The sequence below is a fragment of the Argopecten irradians genome, chromosome 8, assembly GCF_041381155.1.
Source record: "Argopecten irradians isolate NY chromosome 8, Ai_NY, whole genome shotgun sequence".
In the NCBI taxonomy this organism is placed as follows: domain Eukaryota; kingdom Metazoa; phylum Mollusca; class Bivalvia; order Pectinida; family Pectinidae; genus Argopecten; species Argopecten irradians.
In genome coordinates, this window is record NC_091141.1 from 39,448,019 (window position 1) to 39,474,061 (window position 26,043).

Genomic DNA, 26,043 nt, shown 5'->3' on the forward strand with positions numbered 1-26,043 from the left:
AGTTATCATGTATTACGCAGGAAATCTTGCATATGTTTGGTGTTGTTACCTAATCTTAAGTCATCGATATGTATTTTCTTATGTTATTAATGTTTTGAAGAAACCTTTAAATTTTCTTCCGGAAAGGTAGTGGGCCTTTAACATTAAGACACCCAATTTGCTAGTCAAGGATATTCAGTACGCAGGCTTTCGGCTCTATAGCTATACCGACACCCCCTTGGCATAGTATTAATTACTCATATGGTGGTGTCCGTATACAAATAAATATCTAAGAGCCAAAACTTTTGAAAAGCCTGTGTTCGGTACGCAAGATCCAGAAGGGTATCGATATATCGTATACGTACTGAATATCATTGGCTTTCGAAATTGCAAGATATTATGCATTAGAATTGTATTAGGCCAAAAAATATCTGTTTTGGGTTACCCGACTGACCCTAATCTTTTACCCCCGACCCTAACTTTTTTCTCCATTAGATAAAAAATACATATATTCCACATTTCGACTCTATCCTCCTATACAACTGTTTCCTCTCTAACCTATCTTCTTAACCTCTTCTAAATGTCATGTATGTCTGAACGAATGTGGGTGTATGGAAAGCTTTGGCCTTTAATATAATAATTTAAGTAAACTCCTTGGTATATGTGTGAGGGTGTGTGTTTGTGTGTGTAAAATTATAAATGTGAATGTCATGTAAAATTGATACAAATGAGATACTTTTGTTTTTGTATTTATGATGTTAAATTAATTGTCTTTGTCTGTATTGTCTGTAAAAATGAAAATGATTTCAAAAATAAAAAAAAATATTAAAAAAAAAACACCCACTTTTTTCTCTACTTTTCTATGAAAAAACCCTCTTAAAAGTCGGGATTTCAATCTGAGACTCCGTTTCCGGCCATTATTTTACAGTGAAAGACACTAATAAAAATCCCGACCTACCGACCTTTTTTTTTTTTTTTTTTTTTGCTAATGTAACCCTAAACATACATTTTTTTTTTTTTTTTTTTTTTTTGGGGGGGGGGGGGGGGGGGGCTTAGTTTGAATGGGATTGGGGCACAAGCTCTGTTTACCATACCTGTATTTCATATAAAGCTAAGGTATCCATCCAGGGCCAAATTTCATGAATATTCCTTAAATTTAAGTTTAGTAGGTTCTGGATGTCATACATCCCCAACGCATCGTAGAATTAAAATGGTCTCAACATGTCATCATGATCTTTTTAATAAGAATCTAGATATACTATTAAATTATAATCTATTTGTTTCTGCTTTACAATTATATTTGTATATGTATATTTGAAAATAACTTAATTGAAATGACTTGATATTTAAACATTTAACTGAAATTTAAATGAAAAATTTAGACGAAGGTTGAAAACATATACATATGTATTATATTATATACATGTAGGCCTATAGTTTGAGAATGATTTTGAAAAAAAAAATGTGGCAAGTTCCAATTCATCCATTCTGTTAACTTGTAATGCTATTTCCCTCTCATAACATTATTTTACTATGATATCTTGAAATTAGGGGAAATATTGCTTTTAAAAATGAGCGATGAGCGACAGAGATTTCAATAGTAATTTTTTTATACTCTATGTCTGGCCGTCCGGATTACGAATTTCCAGACTACCGTATTTTACAATGATCATAATAAATAGCCGCTCAATTAGTTGTTGGTGACACATTTATGAAATATTCATCGCTTTGACCTGTCACCGCTTATATTTAATTACACCTGTTACTTGCCACGGGCGATAACTTGGACATTATTTCAGATTTCGACCGGTAGGCGTCGCATAATCTTCTAAGCAGGAAGTCGCATGTTGTTTGTTTTCATATATAGATCGAACAGGTGCAAATCAACAAGAGGGCATTGTGACCACAGGTATGCCAAGTGGTACTGACCAGCTACTGGACATCGTGGTCACTTTATAACTACACGAGACCTATTGGAATTAAGAAACATCTGTGATATAACGAATTCGCGTTAGAAAGTCATTCGAAGTGGATGAAATATTTCTGAAATGATATCATTTCATTCCTGTCTAAGAATGGCCGGGGGAAAGTTGGTAATCAGCTGTTTTGCTTGAAAACTGGAAATGTGTCTAAAAGACGTGTTGACTTCATAATCTGGGACATAGAGAAGGAGCAAGTTATATTTAACACCGCCAACATGTCTTGGAATCCCACGCACGTTCAATTCACAGGTAAATTGCATATTACGGTATGTGTATTGTGTGTGTGTTACCTGACGAATACCTGTTGATGTATGACCTTATCCGTCTTTCACACTTTGATAGTCTGATGTTGACGTGATAGTGTGTGATAATATTTATCAAGTACATGTACATCATTACATGCTAATTAAGTGTACTAGTTGACATTATAGGCCTATATGTATACTATTACATTCTGTAGCTAACTCTATATCTAGGTCCGTTACACACAAGTTTTTACACGGGGGTGTGTCCGAATTACTTGTGTCTAAATCTAGGTTATCAGAAATGGTGTAGTGTTATCAACACTTACAATTAATGTACATTAGTTCATTACAATACACCCATTGTCTCAAATCATAATTAATTAATAAAATATGTTGATTAATCAATTTTGATATTGATGAAGTTTTACGCATAATTTGTACGCCCACAATCTTGAATGAAGTGTGTACTGGTACATTATTGTATATGATTGACATACTTGTAAATATAATTTCAAAATATGTTAATTAATCTCTTTTGAAATTAATTAAGTTTTTATACATAATTTGTACTCTTCACAATCATGAATGAAGTATGTTCCTGATTAAAATTGTTTGAAATGTAACGTCTGAAGCAGTGTATGTCGCTTATGTGTTAATATTACTTAATTATAGTTAAATTAATAATTAACTTTAATTTACATATCCAGTACGTTTATACAGTTAAATGTCTGCACTGCATTTTCTTTTTACAAAATAAATTAAGCATGGTTTGACAAATACCTAGTGTAATGTTTAAAATACATATATACTTGGTTATTAAAGTTGTTGTAATAGAGTCATATATTATGTGAATTTATGTGATAAATAAAAGTGGCCATGGTATAATAGTGTGTTGAAAATTAATTTGTCAATTAATTAAGCCATCTTATTAAAATACATGTACAGTAATTCAACAGATTCTTATTAGGTATTCCCAAATAATTACTAAGAGGATCTAACAATTATAATATTCCATTAGGGTTCATGTTCTGATGACCTTCTTCACAAACCTAATTTGCATATGCATGATATAGTAAATTCATTTTGCATGTTTCAGTACTGAGGGGAAAGAATTTGTTAACCAAAGGCAAGGGAGGTAAGTGTAATGTTTATATATAGGAAACAATTCAATTTTGAACACCTGTAATATAATCCCCCCCCTCATCACTAGGCCATATATAATTAATTAATGATAAAATTAATTAGTTTATTTCTGTAAATTGATTTAATTAGCTTCAAGTCATTTAAGATATTCATGTTAAATAAAGTGTTTGTTTTTTTTTATTGTAAAAAAAAAAAAAAAATGGAAAGAAAATCCAGACATAAACAAGTGAGTGATGCATGTCTATTGGGCCTCTTGTTGACACATTACATATATTGTATACAAAAAGTCTATTCAAATACATGGAGTTGAAAAACATAGATAAAGAAGGAAAAAATCGGGACCACATAATTTTATGCAAATAACCGAAATATTCAAATAACCGTTATTCGATTATGTGGAGTCCTCTGTAATTGTATATATATATATGTTTGATTTCAGGGATGAAATTGACGGATGTGTTTGTTTCAATCTTACTTGGCAAAGAAAAGTTCCAAACTTCTACAATCAAGAATGCTCTCAACCCTGAATGGTTTGAACAGTGTGACTTGTAAGTATTACAGAAAAAATATTTAAAAGCTAGATGTCATGACTTCCCTCGTAGTTTTACTCACTGTTCATTCATTTATTGGTTTGGTTTGATTAATGTAACGTCCTATTAACAGCAAGGGTCATTTAAGGACGTGCCAGGTTTGTTGTTGGAGGAAAGCCGGAGTACCCAGAGGAAAACCTCTGACTAACAGTCAGTGCCTAGCAACTGCCCAATGTGGGCTTCAAACTTGCAACCAAGAGGTGAAGGACTTGTGGTAATTAATATGTTGGGTAATTTTAAATGGCCATCACTTTTCTGAATCGGCTTTTAATTTTTCAAATGGAAATGTAAAACAAGATTGATAGTTTTGTAAAGTCACAAAAATTATTAGCTTTAATGTTAACCCAACACTTATCATCACCTTCTGAAAAATTTAATTAAAATAAATTAAAAGTTAATTGTCATAACATGGGTCATATCAGGATTCCAATCTTCCTCCTAATTACCTTGCGTTAGTAGATCATCACTGCACCAGAAAAAAGAAACAAGCTCAAAAATTGACCAAGACATCGTCATATAACAACTACATGTGACAAACACCGTATGATTGGTAGCTGTTGCATTCTGCAGTTATTCTTTTCATATAGTGTTCTGTTTGATAATTACTTGATGGTGGGAATTGACATTTTATATGTCACCTAAACAAAATGTGAAAGTTAAAGTCAGTTTAACACCAGGCCACATATGTAGCATTTGTGTATACATATACGTATGTAAATTGTAATACTGTTCTTTTCATACTTGTGTTATTTCAGGGGCTTGTCCTTTTGTCCTTAATTTTCATCTTTGAAAATATATATATTTCAAAGACTTTTTTTTTCTTTTTTTTTTTGAAAATGTTTATACATAAAAGTTGAAAAGGGATTTGTCTCAATTAAAAAGTTTCATTGATAGGATCCCCTCGGACTCTAGGTGTACATGTGCATAGCTTAAAATGTTTAAAAAGTAGAGAAAAGATTCCTCTTTATCTCCCCTTTTGGCACTGACATATTTGTTGCAGTGATCAGTTATGGCATGCAATGAAAATCTCCCCTTTTGGACACCAACATGCTTTGTGGTAGTCGGTTATAGAATTCTGTGATTATTTTCCCTTTTGGCACTTACATAATTGTTGTAGTTAAAAGTCAGCCATGGATAAGTAAAATAATAGTTTATCCCCCTTTTTGGGACACTAACATATTTTTTGTAAATTAGCCAGTTATGGAATATATTGATTATCTCCCTTTTTGGAAATTAATATTTTTTGTTGTAGTAGAAGTTGGCCGAAGATCAATACACAGTCAATATTTCTTCACATGAATTTCATGTGAATTTTGCCAGTGTATGTTTCGTTACTCTTTTAGTGTGTATGATAATTATATTTCTTTCCATCGGACTCATAACATATTAATTGGCACCGATTGTTACATCATGTTTGTATGGATGTGACAAAAAAATAATATTTTCAGGAAAAAATATTAATTTTTGCGCACAGAGTAATGATATCATCGAAAGGTAGAGAAAAGATTCCTCTTTATCTCCCCTTTTGGCACTGACATATTTGTTGCAGTGATCAGTTATGGCATGCAATGAAAATCTCCCCTTTAGAACACCAACATGCTTTGTGTCAGTCGGTTATAGAATTCTGTGATTATTTTCCCTTTTGGCACTTACATAATTGTTGTAGTTAAAACTCAGCCATGGATAAGTAAAATAATAGTTTATCCCCCTTTTTGGTACACTAACATATTTGTTGTAAATTAGCCAGTTATGGAATATATTGATTATCTCCCTTTTTGGAAATTAATATTTTTTTGTAGTAGAAGTCGGCCGAAGATCAATACACAGTCAATATTTCTTCACATGAATTTCATGTGAATTTTGCCAGTGTATGTTTCGTTTGTTCTAGTGCTCTTGTTGAGTATAATAATTATATTTCTTTCCATTCGGACACTCATAACATGTTATCTCCCCTTGCAGGTTGGCACCGATTGTTACATCATGTTTGTATGGGTGTGACAAAAAAATAATATTTTCAGGAAAAAAATATTAATTTTTGCTCACAGAGTAATGATATCATCATCTATACCAATGCATAAGGGAGATAACTCTTTAATGTTGTATTGGTATTATGAAACACACTTTTTATTTCCCCTTTTGAACATATGAGTGTATGTTTTTTACGTAAGTATGTATGTGTTTGAGAGTCTATTGAGTGTATTTGTATATTTAATTGTACTGAATGAAAATCACGAATAAAAAGATAATTATAAAAAAAAAAAAAAAAAAAAAAAAAAAAAAAAAAAAATTAGGGTTACATTGGCAAAAAAAAATAGAGTCGGTCGGTCGGGAGGATTTTTTTTTTTCTAAAGTGTTTTTCACGCTAAAATGATGGCCGGAATAGGAGTCTGAGATCAAAATCCCGACTTTTTGATATTTTTTCGTAGAAAAGTGGGGGAAAAAATTAGGGTCGGAGGTAAAAAATTAGGGTCGGTCGGGTAACCTTAAACAGACATTTTTTTTTGGCCTTATTATTGTTGTACAAATGTAGAATAAAATGATTATCTCCCATTTTGCTGAAGTTGTTTTATAGAATAAAATGATGATCGCTCCTTTTGCTGTAGTAGTTTTATAGAAATTGAATAAAATGATTATTTCCCCTTTTGCTGTAGAAGTTTTATAGAATAAAATGGTTATCTCCCCTTTTTTAGATCCATACAAGGGGGCATGGATCAGGACATATCTGTGACAGTGATGCATCGTGGATTACTATCGGACGATTTCATTGGCTACGCTACCATCCCATTGTCAGATTACAAAGTGTTTGACCGACCCAAGAGCCAGTAAGTGTAAAATGAGTGTAACGGTAAAGTGTTTGACCGACCCAAGGACCCAAGAGTCAGCTAGTAAATGTAAAATGAGTGTAACGATAAAGTGTTTGACCGACCCATGAGCCAGTAAGTGTAAAATGAGTGTAACGGTAAAGTGTTTGACCGACCCAAGAGCCAGCTAGTAAGTGTAAAATGAGTGTAACGATAAAGTGTTTGACCGACCCAAGAGTCAGCTAGTAAGTGTAAAATGAGTGTAACGATAAAGTGTTTGACCGACCCAAGAGTCAGCCAGTAAGTGTAAAATGAGTGTAACAGTAAAGTGTTTGACCGACCCAAAAGCCAGTAAGTGTAAAATGAGTGTAACGATAAAGTGTTTGACCGACCCAAGAGTCAGTAAGTGCAAAATGATTGTATGTGCGGTGAAGCAGGGCAGGGCTGGGGAAATGTACACGTCTGCTCGCCCAGACGAGTGGATATAGCTGTCGGACAAGAAATTTGCTATTATTACCTGATGATACTTGAGTGGTGGGATGTCTGAAAATAAGAACCCCCCCCCCCCTCCCCCATCCAGTACCTTTTTTTCCATTTACTGGAAGATGGATTTGATAAATGGAATAACTATTAAATGTCACATGGAGTGATTGTGTACCACTCAGTATTTGTTTTTTGATTTATTTTGATGACATTATTGTGTCCTAGATGGGTAAAACTGCGGGGAAAACCTCACAAGCCACCAGACAATAAGAATCGTGGAGAATTAGAAGTGAAACTGACGTTTCAAGTCAAGAACAGAACTCAAGAGGAAGTTGCACCATCACTGAAAAAATTGTCTTCTAACTCCTTAAAATCAATAGCTTCAGCAGTTGGTAAGTTTAATTTTCTACAATTTTACTTCTCTGTAATTTTGGCTACATTTTATAATGAAGTTCTAATTCCGTATTTGCATATTACAGAGTTATCTGCCCTTGCAGGTAGGTATAGATTGTGACGTCATGTGTTTTCGAGTGTAACGTCATAATTTTCAGGGAAAAAGACGTGAATTGCGCTCACAAAATAATGACGTAACAATCAATACCTACCCACAAGGGAGCTAACTCTGTAATATGCAAAGACGGAATAGGAGGGACTGTCACCTGCAATTTGATGCATTGCAATATTATTGCTATCGAGGAAAACACTATTCTGATAGTTAAACTTTTGCAGACTATAATTGAAATTATAGCATTGCAATAGTATTACGTTCTAAATTATATGAAATTCCAGTTGATGAATTGGCGGCCATGTCGTAAATCTAGTGCCAAGTTGGTTGAGAGTCACTTCCCTTTACCTGCTAGCATCAGTAGCAATTCAATCACAATGACGATTGTGATCTAGAACAATGACAGCTCTTTGATTGCATAGCATGGAAAAAGTGACATTTTATCGTGACTCTTAGTCTGTTACTGTGTATAAAATAAAGAAATAAAAAAATAAAATAAAGTTCTTTCTTGTGAGCTTTAAATTCAAATTATATTTAAAATGAAAACACAGTAAGGGTTAAGTTTTTTGGAAATATAGAAAAAAATCTGATTTTGAATGATTTTATTTTTGAATTATAAAAAATACATATAGAAGAGATGGATAGAGCTAACACCTCCAGTTTTCCTAGGTTACTAGTGGGTTCTGCACTCCTTCACTGGATACCTGAGGGTGTGCAGGATAATTGGGAAATGGTGAAAACTAGTGGTGTTCCGATTAATTGAGTTGGTCGAGTATCGTTGGTTTGAGGTGTTTGATCAATCAATCGAGTTAGAAATTTGTAATCGAGTTTGTCAGAATTTTCTGACACCATGATAAACGAAAGTATATAAAGTTAGCTGATCACTAAAACATGCAAAAAAAATCATAGCCAACTTGTTAAAATCATTCCCTTGTGTGTGCATGTCACTCATATCATTTAAAATTTTAAGCGTCTAGACGAATTGAAGAGCGCATAAGCACTACATTGTAATGTAAACGTTCAGATGAGCATGATTTGTGAAGAAAATAAACAACACAAAGTCATCACAGCACAGAGAGGTGTCGCGATCGTAAGCCGTTGAAAGAAATTTTTTTATGAGATTTGTTTATACATCAAGGAAAAAAATAATCGATTTTAATCGATCATTGATTGGTTAAATAAACCTGATGATCGACCATAAAATTTCAACCGATTCCCAACACTAGTGAAAACCAAAAGGTGACGACAATCACAACAGCTTCAGAGTGTGGTTTGTTTTAAAGGTTATTTTCCGTCGACCTGTTTCGTCTGTGTATAGGGCTTCTTCTGGACCAAATACATAAAACTATTACTCAGATATTATGTTGGTTTTTGTGACCCCTATGACATTTGAATATGACAACATGCATGACCTGTTATAAGAACTTGGATTTGTAGAATTTGTTACAATAAACTGTCAAGTTTCTTGATAAGAAATCAATAATTTCAAACATTATAATATTTTGTACATTTCTTAGGTCTTAAAGTTGGTGACAAATTCCGTCGTTCTCTGAGGGAATCCCAGAATCCTTTGCAGCAGTCTGCTGAAAAGAGAAGAAATAGTTCAGCATTTAGTTCTGATGGCGGACGAATACACGTGAGTGATTGAATGACAAAGTGACAAAAAAATAGAAAAATCAGAAACCTATAAGACTTCAATTTTGTATATTTGGTACCATAAGGTCAGTTTGAATTTTTTTCAAATCTTGCAAGAAGATGCTTGATCATTAAAATTAGTACTAGTGATATTTATATATCATGATTTGTTCAAGTTGATTTTTTTTGTTGTTACATTAATATATCTTGTTAGTATTCGTATAATCTTTTAAAATATCATATATACAGTTAAATGTTGTTAACTCAAAATTAAAAATTAAAACTTTTTAATTTTATATTCTCCTTGTACTGATCAAACTTTTTAATATATTCCGTACTATCAGATCAGATAGATTTTACCATAGTCACTCAGATTTCGAGCAAATAATCTCAGTAGACTGGTAAATTTTGTCCTTATTTCTTTTACAATAAACCTGTACATCAACCTGAATCCATACAATATGTATTATATATACACGAGTATTATAATGATAATATATACCATATATGTATATGCCTGTTTATCCAACCTGAATGCTAATTAGAATCCCATGTATTTTACACCCATGATACATATAAATACACATATATCTTATCCTATGTACCAGTATTATATATTTGAAGCATATAGTAGTATTATATATATATATATATACTTGCCAACTGTTAATTTTTGAGGGTTGGGGTTAAAAAAAAAGAAAAAAGTGAGAGATGACACTCATACCGATACTCAAATATTTCAAGGCGCCATTATGATTGATTTGGTTTGACGCCCAAGGTCATTTAATTAAGGATATATCAGGTTTAGGAGATGAAAAAAAGCCAGAGTACCTGGAGAAAAACCATCAACCTGCAGTGAGAACCTAGCAAATGTCCTGCATGAGATTAAAAAAGTTAACCACTGCGACCCCCAATACTGAAGCCTTCAATGAAGTTTAATTTGTATATTGATTTTTTTGTTTTCAATTTCTGATAATTAAAGTATCATAGAAACATATTTCTTCAATTGATGAACTTTCATCTGGACAAAACAAAGTTTAAAAAATGTGCCAAAAAGTTCAGAGTCACTGATTACAAAGTTGGCCAGTATATATATATATTAATGTATGTGGTCGCTGATATATTCTTTGCATGCTGACCAAATCTTATTTTTAATGACTATCGTATTTATGCATGAACAGTTATCTATGACACAAGTATATATTTTCTATACATATAAACTGTTTGGATGTGCGTATGTCTTTGTTATGGTCATAGCTGAGTTTTGAAAATTTTGTTTCTTGCATTATTTACACATGCATCTGCACACCCATAGCTTTCAGTATTGTGCAAATCAATTATTAAAGTTACACAGCATTAATTATCCTGTACGATAATTAAATTGGCCAATATTTGGTTTAAGTAAGTTAAAAAATTCTTCTATCTTGAATTTGATGAATTAACCTTGACATGTAATCAATGACCATGACATGTAATCAATGACCATGACATGTAATCAATGACCTTGACATGTAATCAATGACCTTGACATATAACCGTAACGGATGACCGTGACATGTAATAAATGACCTTGACATGTAACCAATGACCTTGACATGTAATCGTAACCGATGACCCTGACATGTATATCAATGACCTTTACATGTAATAAATGACCTTGACATGTAACCAATGACCATGACATGTAATCAATGACCGTGACATGATTTTTGATTTTGAGAGTGTTCCTACTAAAAATTTGGTAAACAAATTCCGTAATCAAGTATTTCAAAGCAGAAATATATACCTGCTCCAAGAAATGTGCGATACAACAGCTTTCGCAATATGTTGGTTTAGAGATAACAAAACGACATTGGTCAAGTACGATTGATTAGTCAAACCTTTTGGTGATTGCGACGTCATATCGTAATGTGACGTCACAATCACTGGAATTTGTATCTAAATCGATGGTAAGTTGTTCATTACTTACATCATTTTGGTATCTTGAAACCCCTTGTGTTGAAATACAAATGTTTTATTATGAGAGTAATTCATCTTTACTGAGTGACCCATGCTAATTGTAAAAATAAGAAAAAAATTTTCATTAGCTCGTATAAAAACTAAAGACAATTTTGTAGAAATGCATATCAAATATATTTTCATTATTAATGTATGTATGTAATTGTACACATGTATTGAAATCATTATTCAACTAACACGTTTGTCCAAGCTAACTTTTTTGTTTAATCTTGATTGTATCGTCCAGGCTAATAACTTCCCACCATCTTCCGTAAACGGCTCCATGAACCTCAAGGGGGCAGCACGATCTGCCTCTGTCGACGGCGCTAACTTTCCTGCAGTAGATATACCCCCACCTCAGTGGGACGATTTATCCGTGGTCAGTATATCATATGTCCAGAGTTGTCGTGGTAACTCGTAACTTTTTTAACAATAGAGATAGAAATGACCATTGTTGTCATGGTAATCTTTTAAAAATGGATGAGGAGCAGATTTTTTTTTTTTTTAAATGTTTTTTATGTTCACTTGAATTAATGTAACGCTGGTAACTAAAGATTAATATTAACTCATTCATCCCTGCAGACAGATTAAGACTCTTATAAACCAAAGACTAGATCAGTCCATTATGAAATTTCAGGGGTGAATTAATAACTGGGTTATCAGAATAAGAAACACTTGCACTTTTAATGTGATTAATAATAATTCTAGTTAGCATATATAAATTGTGTACCATATACAATTTAATTTGAGCTAATATTTTCTTCTTTTTTATTTATTATTTTCTTTCAATTTGGATGTTAAGGATATTTATCTACTCTATTTATAAAACTAATGTTTCTTTGATAACATATTAACTCATTAACCCCTGAATTCCCATAATGGACTGGTCTAGTCTTTGATTTAGAAGAGTCTAAATGTATCTGCAGGGGTGAATGAGTATATTTGGTAACTAATGGGTTCGTAGTTAAGGCAATCCAATGAAACATCTCCCTGGTGAATGGTTATAACCAATCAGCTTGTATTACTAGTTTTTGTTCGCTTTTTTTTATATTATTTATACATTTTTTATTTTAATCTATCTCTTGTTTCCACTAAACACTAATCCTTTCTGCTTTTACGAACTTTTTTCTACATTACATTTCTTTCTTTTTATGTAGAAAAGTAATTTATTGCATTTCAGCATTTTCCATTCAAATTTTGTATTCTCTGTAAAATCCAGTATTTTACTATTTTGTAATTGTTATCTATTCAAATTTTTACTTAGTACTATTAATTTTTTATCATGCATTTACAGATTTTGACAATATACAACATGAAAGCATATTTTAAAAAAAAGTTTCAATATTTATCAATTGATAGTAAATTTACTGAGTATCTTTCTTACTTTCTTAATCTTGCTTAAATTTCCTTATTTCTCATACAAATTAATTTGATTTGTGCTTGTTCATTTTGGGACTAAACATTGTGAAAATTGAACAAAATTGATATTTGGGAACTTTCCATCAAAACCAAAAACAAATATGTAAAAATAAAATCAATATACTATTTAACTGTTTAACTTACATAACTGTTAGATTTACATGGATTCTATGGAATTCTATGGATTTTATAGCGGTGATATTTGATAGAAAAGTTTAATCACTTTGGTGTTTCGTGGAATTTTCTAAACAAATATTTTCCAGGATGAAAATTCTATGGGTTTCCATGGAATTCATGGATTAAAATTCAATGTTTTCCCATAGAGATAAGTTTCAATGTTTTCCCATGTAGATAAGTCAATATTCATTTTGCCATTTTTGTCATTTTATGAATAGAATCACTATAATCCATTAATTAGCCATGTAAGAACTTTAAAGATGCTCCACCGCCGAGAGAGCATAAATGATATTCATCATTTGAACAATAATGGGTACTTAATCGTGTATATATATGCCTAATTAACACAAAAAAAATAAAATGAAATAATTTGTTTCGCCTTTGGTGTATGCACAATCAGTACTTCATTCCATAAAGGATATAGTGACACAGAATTTGTTCGGGATGCAATTAATTATTTTTCATATATTTAACTTGAAGTAAAATTAGAAGCTCAAATTTTTCAATGGTGGTAATGGTGTAAAGAAAGTAACCTTTGTAACTGAAGAAAAATACGAAATCGTCTGCTCACGTTTTTGATAGTGAAAAAATACCATTTGTCAGCGGTGGAGCATCTTTAAAGAAATGCTAATCTTTATCTTTATCTGGTATAACAATTTTTGATTTGGTAAAATAATTTCTCACATCTCTGAATCAAATATTTTTTGGGTGCCTACCTCACAAGAGATGGTAATATTTTGTATGCTAATTGATAGATTGTGTTATCGGCAGTAAACAATGACTAATCAGATAAAAGCCACATTTTCACGAAAAGCTTACCGGCGGGTAACTTAAAGCTTAATCTTTATATTAGGATCTAGAAGTTATGGCAAAAAAAGATCCTTAAATACAAAATTTGTAAAACATTTCTCTGTATGCATAGAAATAAATGTATAACATTATATCCCTGAAGCTCGTATTAGTCCCCTGCATTGCCTTCTTTCAAGCATGTTTTAATGCATCGTCCTTTCAACACATAATAGCGGAATAGGGTGTCTCGATTTAATTTAATTTGAAATGTGTAAGGATTACTGAGTGTATAGTCATTCAATTTTGCAAAGTATAAAATTTTCTGATTTATAGTTTGGAACTTATTTGCTGGGGTTTATTTTTGCGAATTATCTTTGTAGATTCATTTTTACAACAGGCTGTAATATGAAAATCAATGATTTTGATAAATTTTGTGAGGTATTAACTTTCTCCAATTGAGATGAATCATCAAATTGAACAGGGATAATATATTTCAAATTAAAACAGTATTTCAATATATCTGATTTCAAAATAAGTGGGTCCACTGTATCCAGTAATCTGTATATATATTGTATATCTATTAAATGGGGCAATTTAGTGTCATCAGTTTAATTAATATACGATATAACAGAAGGGTAATTAGTGATTAATAACTTCGTTAATTGTAGGCGGAGAATATCATGCACAGAAGTCGGAGTATGGTACTCGATCGACAGCGAGAACAGGATCAAAGCCACGGTGAGTATATCTATAGATAATAAAAATCAGCGTTCTTTTGTGTGCAATTTATTTTCGCAATGTTCTCAATTAAGGTAAATTTACAAAAAGCTTATTTTCACAAAATAAATATATATTCCGCAATTCTTGCACAATTTGATTGAAAAGTATTTCCATTCAATTTCAAATCCACAAGAATTCTTTGAAACAGAAATAGCATTTAGTAGCCATGACAAAAAGTTGATTTTCAATCTTATTATAGCTCCAATATTTGTCTTTGCGAAAAGGAATTCGTAACCTAATTTTTGTCTTGCCGCCAGATTATCATTTTGAATTATAATGAATTCATCTGTTTTTGAATTCGATTTGTTTAAAATGCTAGGTATTATATTTCATGAATGATGAAAATATTGTAAATTTTGAGAACATGATGTGATGCAAATTTTGTACTCTATGAAATATGATAAATATTATCAAATATATTAGATATATATATATATGACTTTGTATAATTACAGTTTTGTTGCTTTTGATTTTGTTTACTTAAATTTTCAATTTTATTATCAATATGTAGATGCATATGAGATAATGAAAGATGTGTTAAATGTTTTTATTGACAGTTGAAACCGAAAATGTAAGCAGTAGGTATGACCGGCCTGGAAATCGTCAATCGTTACCCCCATCTTACTGGGGAACACAGACTCTCCCTCACCCACGGGGAAAACGCTATTCCATGGACAATGAAAAAGGTGTTGCGGTGGTAACAAAATCGGCAGATGACCTTGACACTCCTGTGTCGTCACAACCAGGATATCTCGAGTCAATGTTTCGGAAAGAGCGTGAAGTCTACAAAAGTATGCAAAAAGACGATTCTGATTCATCCGAAGACGAGAAAGTGAACAGGAACAGACGACAAAGTCGTAAGAGTGCTAAAGAATATGTTTCGGATGAGCGTCACTCTTCAGATTCGGATTCGGAGGCGAGTGTTAAAGAAATTGCACTTCCTGTTGTGAGGCGGAAGCCTGAAACTAAAGGAAGGCCAAGATCAGACTCCAAGGGAAGTAACTCTAGTCAAGAAAATAAATCTGAAGTGTTAACGGAGCCGCCCACGTTAAGTAGAAATAATAGTAGTGATGGGAAGGTGATAACAGAAACGTCTTTTCCAGAATCTAGTACCGAGCCAGTGTATCACAATGGTAATGAGGACGACGCTAGTTCAGAATCAACTCTTGAGCCACAAGAAACAACGGAGAATGGTTTGATGAACGGCGGAGAGGAGTCCCCAAAGTCAGCACAAAATCGGCGAAAAATCACTCCAATACAACAGTTTTCATTTGAAAATTCTCCTGAAAAGCCCGTTGAGAAGCAGGATGGAGTGAGACGGCGGGCAAAAAGAGATCGACTACGCCAGTTATATAAACAAGGTATTTTTTGTCAAATACAGTGGGTTTTTTTAAAATCAACTGATTTACCCCTAAAATTTCATAATGGACTAGTCTATTCTTTGTTTCAGAAGAGTCTAAATGTGTCTTCAGGGTTGAGAAAGTTAAGTAGTAGCTAATTAAACTTGATTGGCGTTCTTTTTAGATGGGAAGTCTTCTTTAATATTAAAGATGGAAGAAGTTTAAAAGCTTACTATTGAATGTTCACAAGTTATATATACTAGAATTAGAATACAAGTTAAATAAGTCTCCGGACTGAACGACCATATTATCACTTTGATTCATGGATTGGGTTTATTCCTTTTATCTGTAAGCATCCTCAATACTTCAGGGGTTACTATGACTGACTTTATATCCACCAGTGGATTATCTCATAGTATAAGATGGTTGATGTGTTACAGGTGGCAGACGATACACTGTCCAAGGCTTACCACATCGTCGTCATGACGACTCATTAGCTGACCTTCGACCCCAACTCTCCAGAGAGTTGACGATTATACCGGATGATCTTATTGCAGTGTATAAGAATATGACAAAAGCGGTAAGTAGAAAGGTTTCTTGGAATACGTTGACACACTTTACAGAAAGACAAAAGAATACTCAAACTTATATAATTATTGTTTACATTTTCACTGCAACCGCACTATGTAACCTAAACAAATGCAGTTGGCATGCATGAACTCATTAAACTGCCATCTGCTTATTTTGACATCTACCATTGATCACAGAAAATGAAGTTTAAATGGCTTTTTCATCCTTGACGATAATGAATTGTTTATTCATTATAGATACAAAATCTCTGATATTATCATAAGATTGTTATCAAATATAAATAAAAGCATGGTACTGCATTCTGTTGGCAGTTATCGGAATATTAATGCCATAGCTGGACAGCAGCAAATTCAACATGAAGCACTAGTGCACATTACTTAGTTTGCTGCCGTTCAGGTTGCATTCATACTACGATAATTGCCAAATGAATGCAGTTCAATTGCCAAATGAATGCAGTTCAATGATTATGGCCTTAATTTACATTTTCATAAAATCGATATAGGATCATAAATACTATTTTTATCAGGATATATGAAAATTGTTTTTGATTTTTTTGTTTCTATGTGCCTTGGGATGCAATTCTTTGAGATGAGTTTCTAAATTTCATTTGAGAATGATGATATAGTGTGATATGAAAATTGTTACTCACACCATCCTTGGATTCTGATATGTCATATTATTATCATTTTCTGACTTCATAATGTCACAATGGATTTCAAGTCTGATACATCCAATGAAAATCTCTCCAGGTCATATCACACTTGTGACATACAGTGCAATTACAAAATATTATTTGAGTGAAGTCACTGAATATCCAGCTATGTAATGAAACTGAATGTTTAATTAATCAATATCATGCAATTATCTTGAGGTATGTGTTTGATATTTAGATGCAACTTCAGAACATTCATATTTAATTGGAAATTTTGTTTTGGTTAGCTTATATTCTATTTCATCGTTGATACCCCAGGGGTTACAAATATTTCATAGCAAAACTGAAGACTCTGTGTGCGACAATAGATGGATGAGGTTGTTTTGTCTTTTGATGTACATTAAAAGAATTGAATAATGGTACACTGTGGTTGACTGTGTGGATTTGATTCACTGTTTCTTATATTCAAAGGAAGTCTCTGCAGACCTGTGATTGGTCAATTTTATCTCCTGAAATATCATCAGTTTTTTACCATTGAATATTTCAGGGGTGGATGTAATGACAATGAGAGTAACCCCTGGAGCATCAAGGATGAATCATTTTCAAAAATCTTATTAAATATTGATATTTGAAGTACTTAACTATATAATATGATATAACTGTATATTTTGTAAAATTTTCATATACTATATAATATGATATAACTGTATATTTTGTAAAATATTCATATACTATATAATATGATATAACTTTATATTTTGTTAAATTTTCAGGAGCTGATCCATCTCGTAATAACACATAAAGCACAGCTAATTCGTAAAGACCAGTACGTCAAAGACATGGAGGATTACATAGACAATATGCTGGTTCGTGTGATGGAGACAAACCCGCGTCTTCTTCAGAGTAAAAACAGATTCAAATAATCTCACTTCAATTACAGTATACATAATAACTATTGTTTTACCAGGTGCCCTGCTGAATGTTAGTACGGTTCGGTGGGATAAAACTATAAAGTTGGTATTAGATGGCTATACAATAGAGAGTTATACACCGCTAATCTGATCTGACCCACCACATACTCAATCACCACAGTGGAATGCTGTATTAGTCCGGAAAACTCAAGACGAAAATATAATGGAACGGATCAGGACGATTTGAAATGGGGAGAAATTAAGTGTTTGGGTTATCGAGGTTCCACTTAATTTAAACATGTTTTGTTGACAAATTAGCAACAGGATCGGGCACAAGTTAATTCTAACTTACAAATGCCCTCTCCAAAAGGGTCCCCTGTATAGAGTGTTTCCTTAGCTATAGGTGACCATGGCTGTTGACAGTTAAAACGTTCTCAAACCGTTTTAGTGGTATGTGTTCAGTACATCATATATCACAATAAATACAACATTATTCATATTTTATACACTTTCCTCAACCACTGTGGCTATGAACAACATATTTTAAAAAAAATTGCATTATCTCCCCTTTCACAGTGTAGTTAACAGCATTCATTTTTTTTACATTGTTTACAACTACTATTATAGATTAATTACATCAGGAACATTACTGGTTGTGATTTGAATTCATTTTCTGTTTAATTAATTCACTCCTGAAAATTCATAATGAACTGTTCCAGCCTTTGAGTTAGAATAGTTCAAATGTGTCTTCAGGGGGTGAAGGGTGTTACTAGTAAAGGAGGTTGTTTCTCCATTTTATTATATGATGTGTTCACGATGTTTTTTTTTTATATATTAAAGACTTATTAAAGGAAATATATGTTGTTCAGTATACATATTATATATTAACTGTATGTTTTATTAATATATTTTTTGTTTGATTATGTAATTGTGTGTCCTTCAAACTTAATATATTTTTGTACAAAAATCATCGTTCAGTTACAAAACTGGATATTATGAGTGAAGTTAATATTAGAATAAACCCATCGCCTATTCGTAACAAAATTTTATATTTTATTATATTTAGTATTAAATTGATCTGAAATACTTCTGTATTATGAAATGTCTTTATACAACAGATCTGATTTTTTCTTTGATTTATAAAATCTGGTATTATAAAGTATGTACAAAACAATACTTTAATTTCTTGACGTAGTATGGCGCTTACAGGTACCTTTTTTTTATTTAACTTTCACTTTTTACTTTCTGGATCTGTCTGTCAATTACCATTTATTCAGTAATTTTCACGGGGAGGATATTTTTGCTATTTTACATTTTTTCCTATATTGTTCTGGTCTCAAAAACAAGCAAATCAAGTACAAAATACATTGTATAAGTAAATGAACATCAAATTTCGATTCATGAAAATGTAACTCTCATGCCATGTCAGAGTTGGTTTTTTTCTCCAAAAATTATTGTTTCATCAAGGAATATTTAAACCAAATCGATGGCGATTTCTGATAAATTCTGAATCTACCAGAGTTACTTCCCTTTGTAGTAGAGTTTATATGGAGAATTTGAAAATAATACTGCAGAGATTTTGATCTACTGTGTTGGTAAGAACATGGGAACCCTAATCTTATCTTTTGTTTTGCTATTAATTAAAAACTTTGTAAAATGGTTTTTTTCTTCAATTTTTGCTGTCACAGTGATGTCATAACAATTGATCAATGACAATAAAAACTGTAGAAAAATGTGAAATGTTGTTTAAAATGATATTGCATAATAAACCTAGGAGCCAGTGCTGTCACATACATGTCTTTTATTATAAATATCAAAGTTATGAAAACTTCAGTATTTATATAAGATACTGTTAGCCACTTTACTTTCACAACAATTAAACTTAAAGATTTAAATGAAATGTTGTAATGCTAAAACAAATATTATAATTATGTGTTAGACATATGTTTTCAGCAGAAAATTAAAATGTGAATAGTTTTTTTTTGTTTTTTTTTGTTTTACTATTTATGGACAATAGAAATTGTGAAATGCTAAATTGTTTCAGAGAAATTCATCTCTAATTAGTAATTAATGAGAAGTGCTTTATGACAATTATGTTAGTCATTTGATGAATTAAAGGACAAATCCTAGATACATAGGCTGTTTCATAAATACTGCCTAAATTATGATGTTCAGTTATAGGCTGTTTCATAAATACTGCCTAAATTATGATGTTCAGTTATAGGCTGTTTCATAAATACTGCCTAAATTATGATGTTCAGTTATAGGCGGTTTCATAAATACTGCCTAAATTATGATGTTCAGTTACAGAGTTAAGTTTATATTCTTTCTATTTTAATCTGTCTATGCATGTGATTGGAAAATACTTTCATACAGCTGGTAATATTTGTGGATATGGTATTTTCGCGACATTGTTTGATGTTACCTTGGTGACAAAGATGTAATACATGTATATGAAATACCATATTTGCCATTATAAGCGCCCAGCACGCTTAGAATTATAATAAAAGGGGCGCTTATTAAGAAATGAAAATGTAAGTTTTTAATGAAATACCTCTAAAGAGAGCCAGCCATATTTTATTTGTAATTTGTTCCCTACACCTGGTACATTGATCTGTTGTAGTAAATATACATTATGTCGTTTGTTTTTTCTTTGATACACGTCATGATCCTCTGACAAGTGAAATTAAGACTTTCATGTTCATATGTAATATGGAATACATTGGCGATGTCATAAGCACCACACAGTTGTAAAACATTTTTAAATCTATGGGATAGGGGGAGGCGGGGCATATTACCCTCAAAAACCGGTGAGGGGCATATATATAGGGGGCTTATTACGAAGAATATGGTAGTCACGGACCAACTACCTAGGCAATTGATAAAATTGAAATTATCATTTTAAAGATGCTCCACCGCCGACAGAGCATAAATGGTACCCATCATTTGAACAATAATTGGTATTTATTCGTGTATATATATATATGTCTAATTAACTAAGAAATAATATAAAATAATTGATTTTGCTTTCGGTGCATGCGCAATCGGTACTGCATTCCATATAGGACATAGTGCCACGGAATATTTTCGGGATGCAATTAATTATTTTTTAATATCTTTATCTTGAAGTAAAATAAGAAGCTCAGACTTTTCAATGGTGGTAATGGTGGAAAGTAAGTAACTTTTGTAACTGAAGAAAAATACTAAATCGTCTGGGCCTGTTTCATAGAGAAAAACTATCATTTGTCAGCAGTGGAGCATCTTAAATCAAAATTGGAAAAAAAATAAACTCACAAAAATAATCGGCTGTAAAGTATGGTATTCTAGTTAGATTTTATAAATTTTATACAATTAATGGTTGTGATGTTTGTATGCTATATGATGAACAAAATCGTGATGATATTCATTCCAGATATAATTCAATCTGGTTGTGATTCTCAAAAAAAAAAAATGATATTATTTCTTAAAATATACAAAAAATGTACATAATTGTTTTACAAAGACTAATATTGTGATTTTTTAAAAATGTATACTTTTATGTAGGACTCGTTTTCATGCTGTGCATCTGGTCACAAAAAATAAACTGTATAAATTGAAGAGTGTAAGCATAAACAGTGACGTAGATAGTTATATCTATGTATAACGATCAATGTCTCTGGCATAAATATATCATTATATATTTTGTTATATTTTTGGAAATGTTACGAATGCAGTTTCATTGGTTGTAAAGGTATGTAAAGTAATATGAAAGTTTAATGCATTTTTTAACTACTAGTTCTATCAATTCTATGCATATAAGTTTTGATTTTGACAGATTGCCATTACAGATGGTATCTAATTATAACCATGCCTCATTCTCGCACACACAGGAAACAATGCAAAATAAAAAGTTATGCAGGTACCATGATTGTTTGATTGATAGCTGGTGAAATGTGAATTTCAAAAAAATGGATTTTATCCAGGTATACGTTATCATTGTTTATTTTGTAATTAACATGTTCATCGTTAGAAATCTGTTTGTGTTTCTATATCAAGTTAATTCGATTTTCACAAAGTCTATTCATTGTTGATAGAGAGGATATTTATTTATTTATTTATAGATTGTCTGATATGATTTGTTTTTCAATTTAGGAATGTAACGTCTTACGTTATGTGTTGGTAATTAGCTAAAAGTATTATCTATATCATTGAAAGAAATATCCATGCATGCATCCTCGATACTCCAGGGGTTCCTATCACTTACAATCTCTACACCCATGGACTATTTCATAGTAAAACTGGAGGCAACAGAACAGGTAATTTAGTCCTTTGATGTACATTAAAAGAGCCGTATAACGGTACACTGTGGTTGACTGGGGTTTTGAAGTTTTGGAGTCGCTCTCTCTGTAGTCTTCAAAGGAAATATTTGCATGCCTGTGATTGGTTCAGATGTTTTCCACTGAGGTGCCTTCAGTTTTACTAGGAGATAATCCAGGGGTATAGAGATCGTAAGTGCTTGGAACCCCTGGAGTATCGAGGATGTCATGAATGGTGTAGAGTCAGTGTGGTTACTGGGAACACAAATATTTGTTGACAAGGCTTAATATTAATATTTGATAATCTATCATTTCGTAAATATAAAACTTATTCCATCAAAGTTTTATATATTGAATATTTGTACGTTTGATACATCTATTAATTATATGATTATTTGCTATTATGATACAGATATATATGTTTGGTGCTAGATATATATTGTATTTTCATTGTATTATGGTTTAAACCGTATCATCATTAGCAGTAGAAGGAATGTCTGTTTTAGTGCATTTAAAGTGTGTTTTATAATATATTGACACGTCAGATCCTCAAATCACTTCTTGACATTTAACTATCATGTTTTTGATCAATTAGAGTTACTTCCCTTCAGTTCACGATGGAATGAAATGAAAAGAATTAACTTTGAAAGATCAAAATAACCAACGTTTGAATGTTATTTTTCAATTAGTGTACAGTTAATTGCAATCTCATTGAATTAATTGATTAATTATAATGAGCAGGTGTTTATTGTAAAACCATGCGATCATATCCATAAATAACATTGCCACCTCAATAATCTACTCTGGCAATTTGGTTTGTGTCTCGTTGGATGTTGATTGGCAGAAAGTCCATGTGACCGTAATTTATAAATTCCGGAAACATGGAAAGAAACGAAGGAAACCTGCCTTTGATACTGGGAATGACGACTTTCTAGATATCTAAATATTTGATCGCGTGATGTCGCACTCTAAAAGTCGGCGAACATTGGTATATTTTAGTAACATTTGTATGTATAGGTCTATTTACTTATGAAAGTTTGACACAAGACGCAAACATATCTTATAGATATACATTTTACAAACAGAATGCACATAAAATATAAATTGATGTCCGAAAATGTAATGTTATATATACATGTCTACATGTACATACAATACGTGTCACCACGGGGACTTGAAATAAATTTTAAACCTGTACCTGTCAAAATATATTTATGTATTATACTACGCGTTGGTTGAAACGTGTGACAAGTCCCTGTGGTGTCAACCAAAGAAAAGGCGTTGAATGATTCACTTTGGATACTTTAAACATAATATTGTGATATTTTGTCGTCTAATAAAAACACTGTGCTAAATTTAGTGAATATAGTTTTTTTTTTTATCTTTCTAGAAATCTAAATAGTCAATCGTGTGATGTCGCACTCTAAATTCAGTAAAAACATGAAATCTAGTTATAGTTGTGAAATATGTAGGAGTCTATTGACAAATTCTGACACAAAATACAAGTATATCTTAGACATATATTTTGCAAAAATTATACACATGAAATATCAAAGTCTGGAAATGTAATTATAATTTACCATGTTTTATACACGTACGTGTCAAACACAGGGACTTAACACAAATTTTCGACGAATGATCAATATATATATATATGCTTTGTAATATCTGTTGTTTAAATATTTGTGCCAAGTCTCTGTGGTGAGAAAAAAAAGAAAAGATGTGAAATGATTTTTTGGAATACAAAGTTTAAAAATATCTTGGTATTTTTCATTTAACAAACACACTGTGCTGCATATAATGGATATTGTGTTTGTAGCAAATATAATTGTATTTGTAATAAACACATTCTGTTAATGTGTTTTAGATTACGTATTTTGTCTTTTTTAATCAGATTATAATTCATACTAAATATAGATGTTAGAATGATAAACTGATATGAAAATGTCAGAATGACAATGAAGCCACTATATTGAATCCTGAGCTTATGTCATGGCGCGGTGTCCGTCGTCCGTCAACATTTCCTTTAAATTGCTACTAGTCATAGAGTTCTGCATGGAATGTAACTAAATTTGGCCAGAAACATCCTTGGGGGAAGGGGAACAGAGCTTGTATAAATATTGGCTTTGACTCCCCGAGGACAGGAGGGGTGGGGCCCAATATGGGAAATAGAGGTTAATCCTTTAAATCGCTACTAGTCATAGAATTCTGCATGGAATGTAACTTAATTTGGCCAGAAACGACCTTGGAGGAAGGGGAACAGAGTTTGTATAAATATTGGCTCTGACTCCCCGAGGACAGGAGGGGTGGGGCCCAATAGGGGAAATAGAGGTTAATCCTTTAAATCGCTACTAGTCATAGAATTCTGCATGGAATGTAACTTAATTTGGCCAGAAACGACCTTGGAGGAAGGGGAACAGAGTTTGTATAAATATTGGCTCTGACTCCCCGAGGACAGGAGGGGTGGGGCCCAATAGGGGAAATAGAGGTTAATCCTTTAAATCGCTACTAGTCATAGAATTCTGCATTGAATGTAACTAAATTTGGCCAGAAACATCCTTGGGGGAAGGGGAACAGAGTTTGTATAAATATTGGCTCTGACTCCTGAGGACAGGAGGGGTGGGGCCCAATAGGGGAAATAGAGGTAAATCCTTTAAATTGCTACTTGACATAGAGTTCTGCATGGAATGAAACTAAATTTGGCCAGAAACATCCTTTAGGGATGGGGAACATAGCTATAGTTTGTATTATTTTGGCTTAAACGCAGTGGAGCAGAAATAATGGGCCCCAATAGGGAAATTAGAGGTAAGACTTAAATTTCTTCAGAAAAGAAACAAGATCCTGTAATCGGAACATTACTTGGCACTACAATAACCAGGTGAGCGATACAGGCCCTCTGGGCCTCTTGTTTATTATCTTGAGTCTTTCGGCTCATCTGTTTAACACACACACACATATATATATCTACACACAGTACATTAACATAAAATCACACACTGTCATAGACGTGCATCAGAGTTACTTCCCTTCGTTCCACTCCGTCAGTACTGTAGCAAAGGGAAGTAACTCTGATAGATCAGAATTGTCATGTTTCGCCATGTTTCTTTGTGGTGAGTAAGTATGAATCCTCGATTTCTTTACGATTTAAAAGAATACTCTAGATTCGTTAAACGACATGGATTGCACAGTAATCATGTAGGTGTGAGTTTGTGTTAGAAAATCATACTTGTAGCACAATAAAATACTCATCCTAAAATCTGATTCATCGTCTCTTGTGTTTCATTTCATAACTCGAGACGGGAAGGTGGGTTTACCTCAATCTGATTAAAATACAGATCATTATAACCACGCCGTTACATAAAGGATCTGACAATATCCCATAGGGGGGTCACGTCCAGATGACATTTTCTACACCTTGTAACGTCTATTGTAACGATATTTCTTCCCAGTATACATGTGCAATTAGCGTTATTGTGCTCTTAGGGCGAGTTGGCAACGTAAACCAAAATGATTCTGACAGTTTTTAGCTCACCTGGTCCAAAGGACCGAGGTGAGCTTATGGGATACCGCAGCGTCCGGCGTCCGGCGTCCGTCGTCCGTCGTCCATCGTCCGTCGTCCGTCGTCCGTCAACAATCGACTTCTTCTCCATAACCGCTGGTCGGATTTCAACAAAATTTGACTGGTAGCATCCTTATGGGCTACTAACTGAAAATTGTACAAATGATGG

The 26,043-nt window shown here is 32.5% G+C and overlaps 1 protein-coding gene across 2 annotated transcripts; it reads left to right on the forward strand.

The window, feature by feature from the left end:
• Positions 1-1,811: 1,811 nt before the first annotated feature.
• On the forward strand, positions 1,812-25,576 carry LOC138330336 (rab11 family-interacting protein 2-like). Of its 2 annotated transcripts, XM_069277896.1 has the most exons (11): positions 1,812-2,210; positions 3,303-3,341; positions 3,789-3,897; positions 6,630-6,761; positions 7,449-7,615; positions 9,246-9,364; positions 11,609-11,740; positions 14,415-14,484; positions 15,084-15,887; positions 16,307-16,446; positions 17,883-25,576. In XM_069277896.1, the coding sequence occupies exons 1-11, from the start codon at positions 2,177-2,179 to the stop codon at positions 18,030-18,032; spliced, it is 1,896 nt and encodes a 631-aa protein (XP_069133997.1). In that variant the 5' UTR covers positions 1,812-2,176; the 3' UTR covers positions 18,033-25,576. The 2 variants fall into 2 exon arrangements, with proteins under 2 accessions (XP_069133997.1, XP_069133998.1); XM_069277897.1 differs by lacking the exon at positions 11,609-11,740.
• Positions 25,577-26,043: the final 467 nt, after the last annotated feature.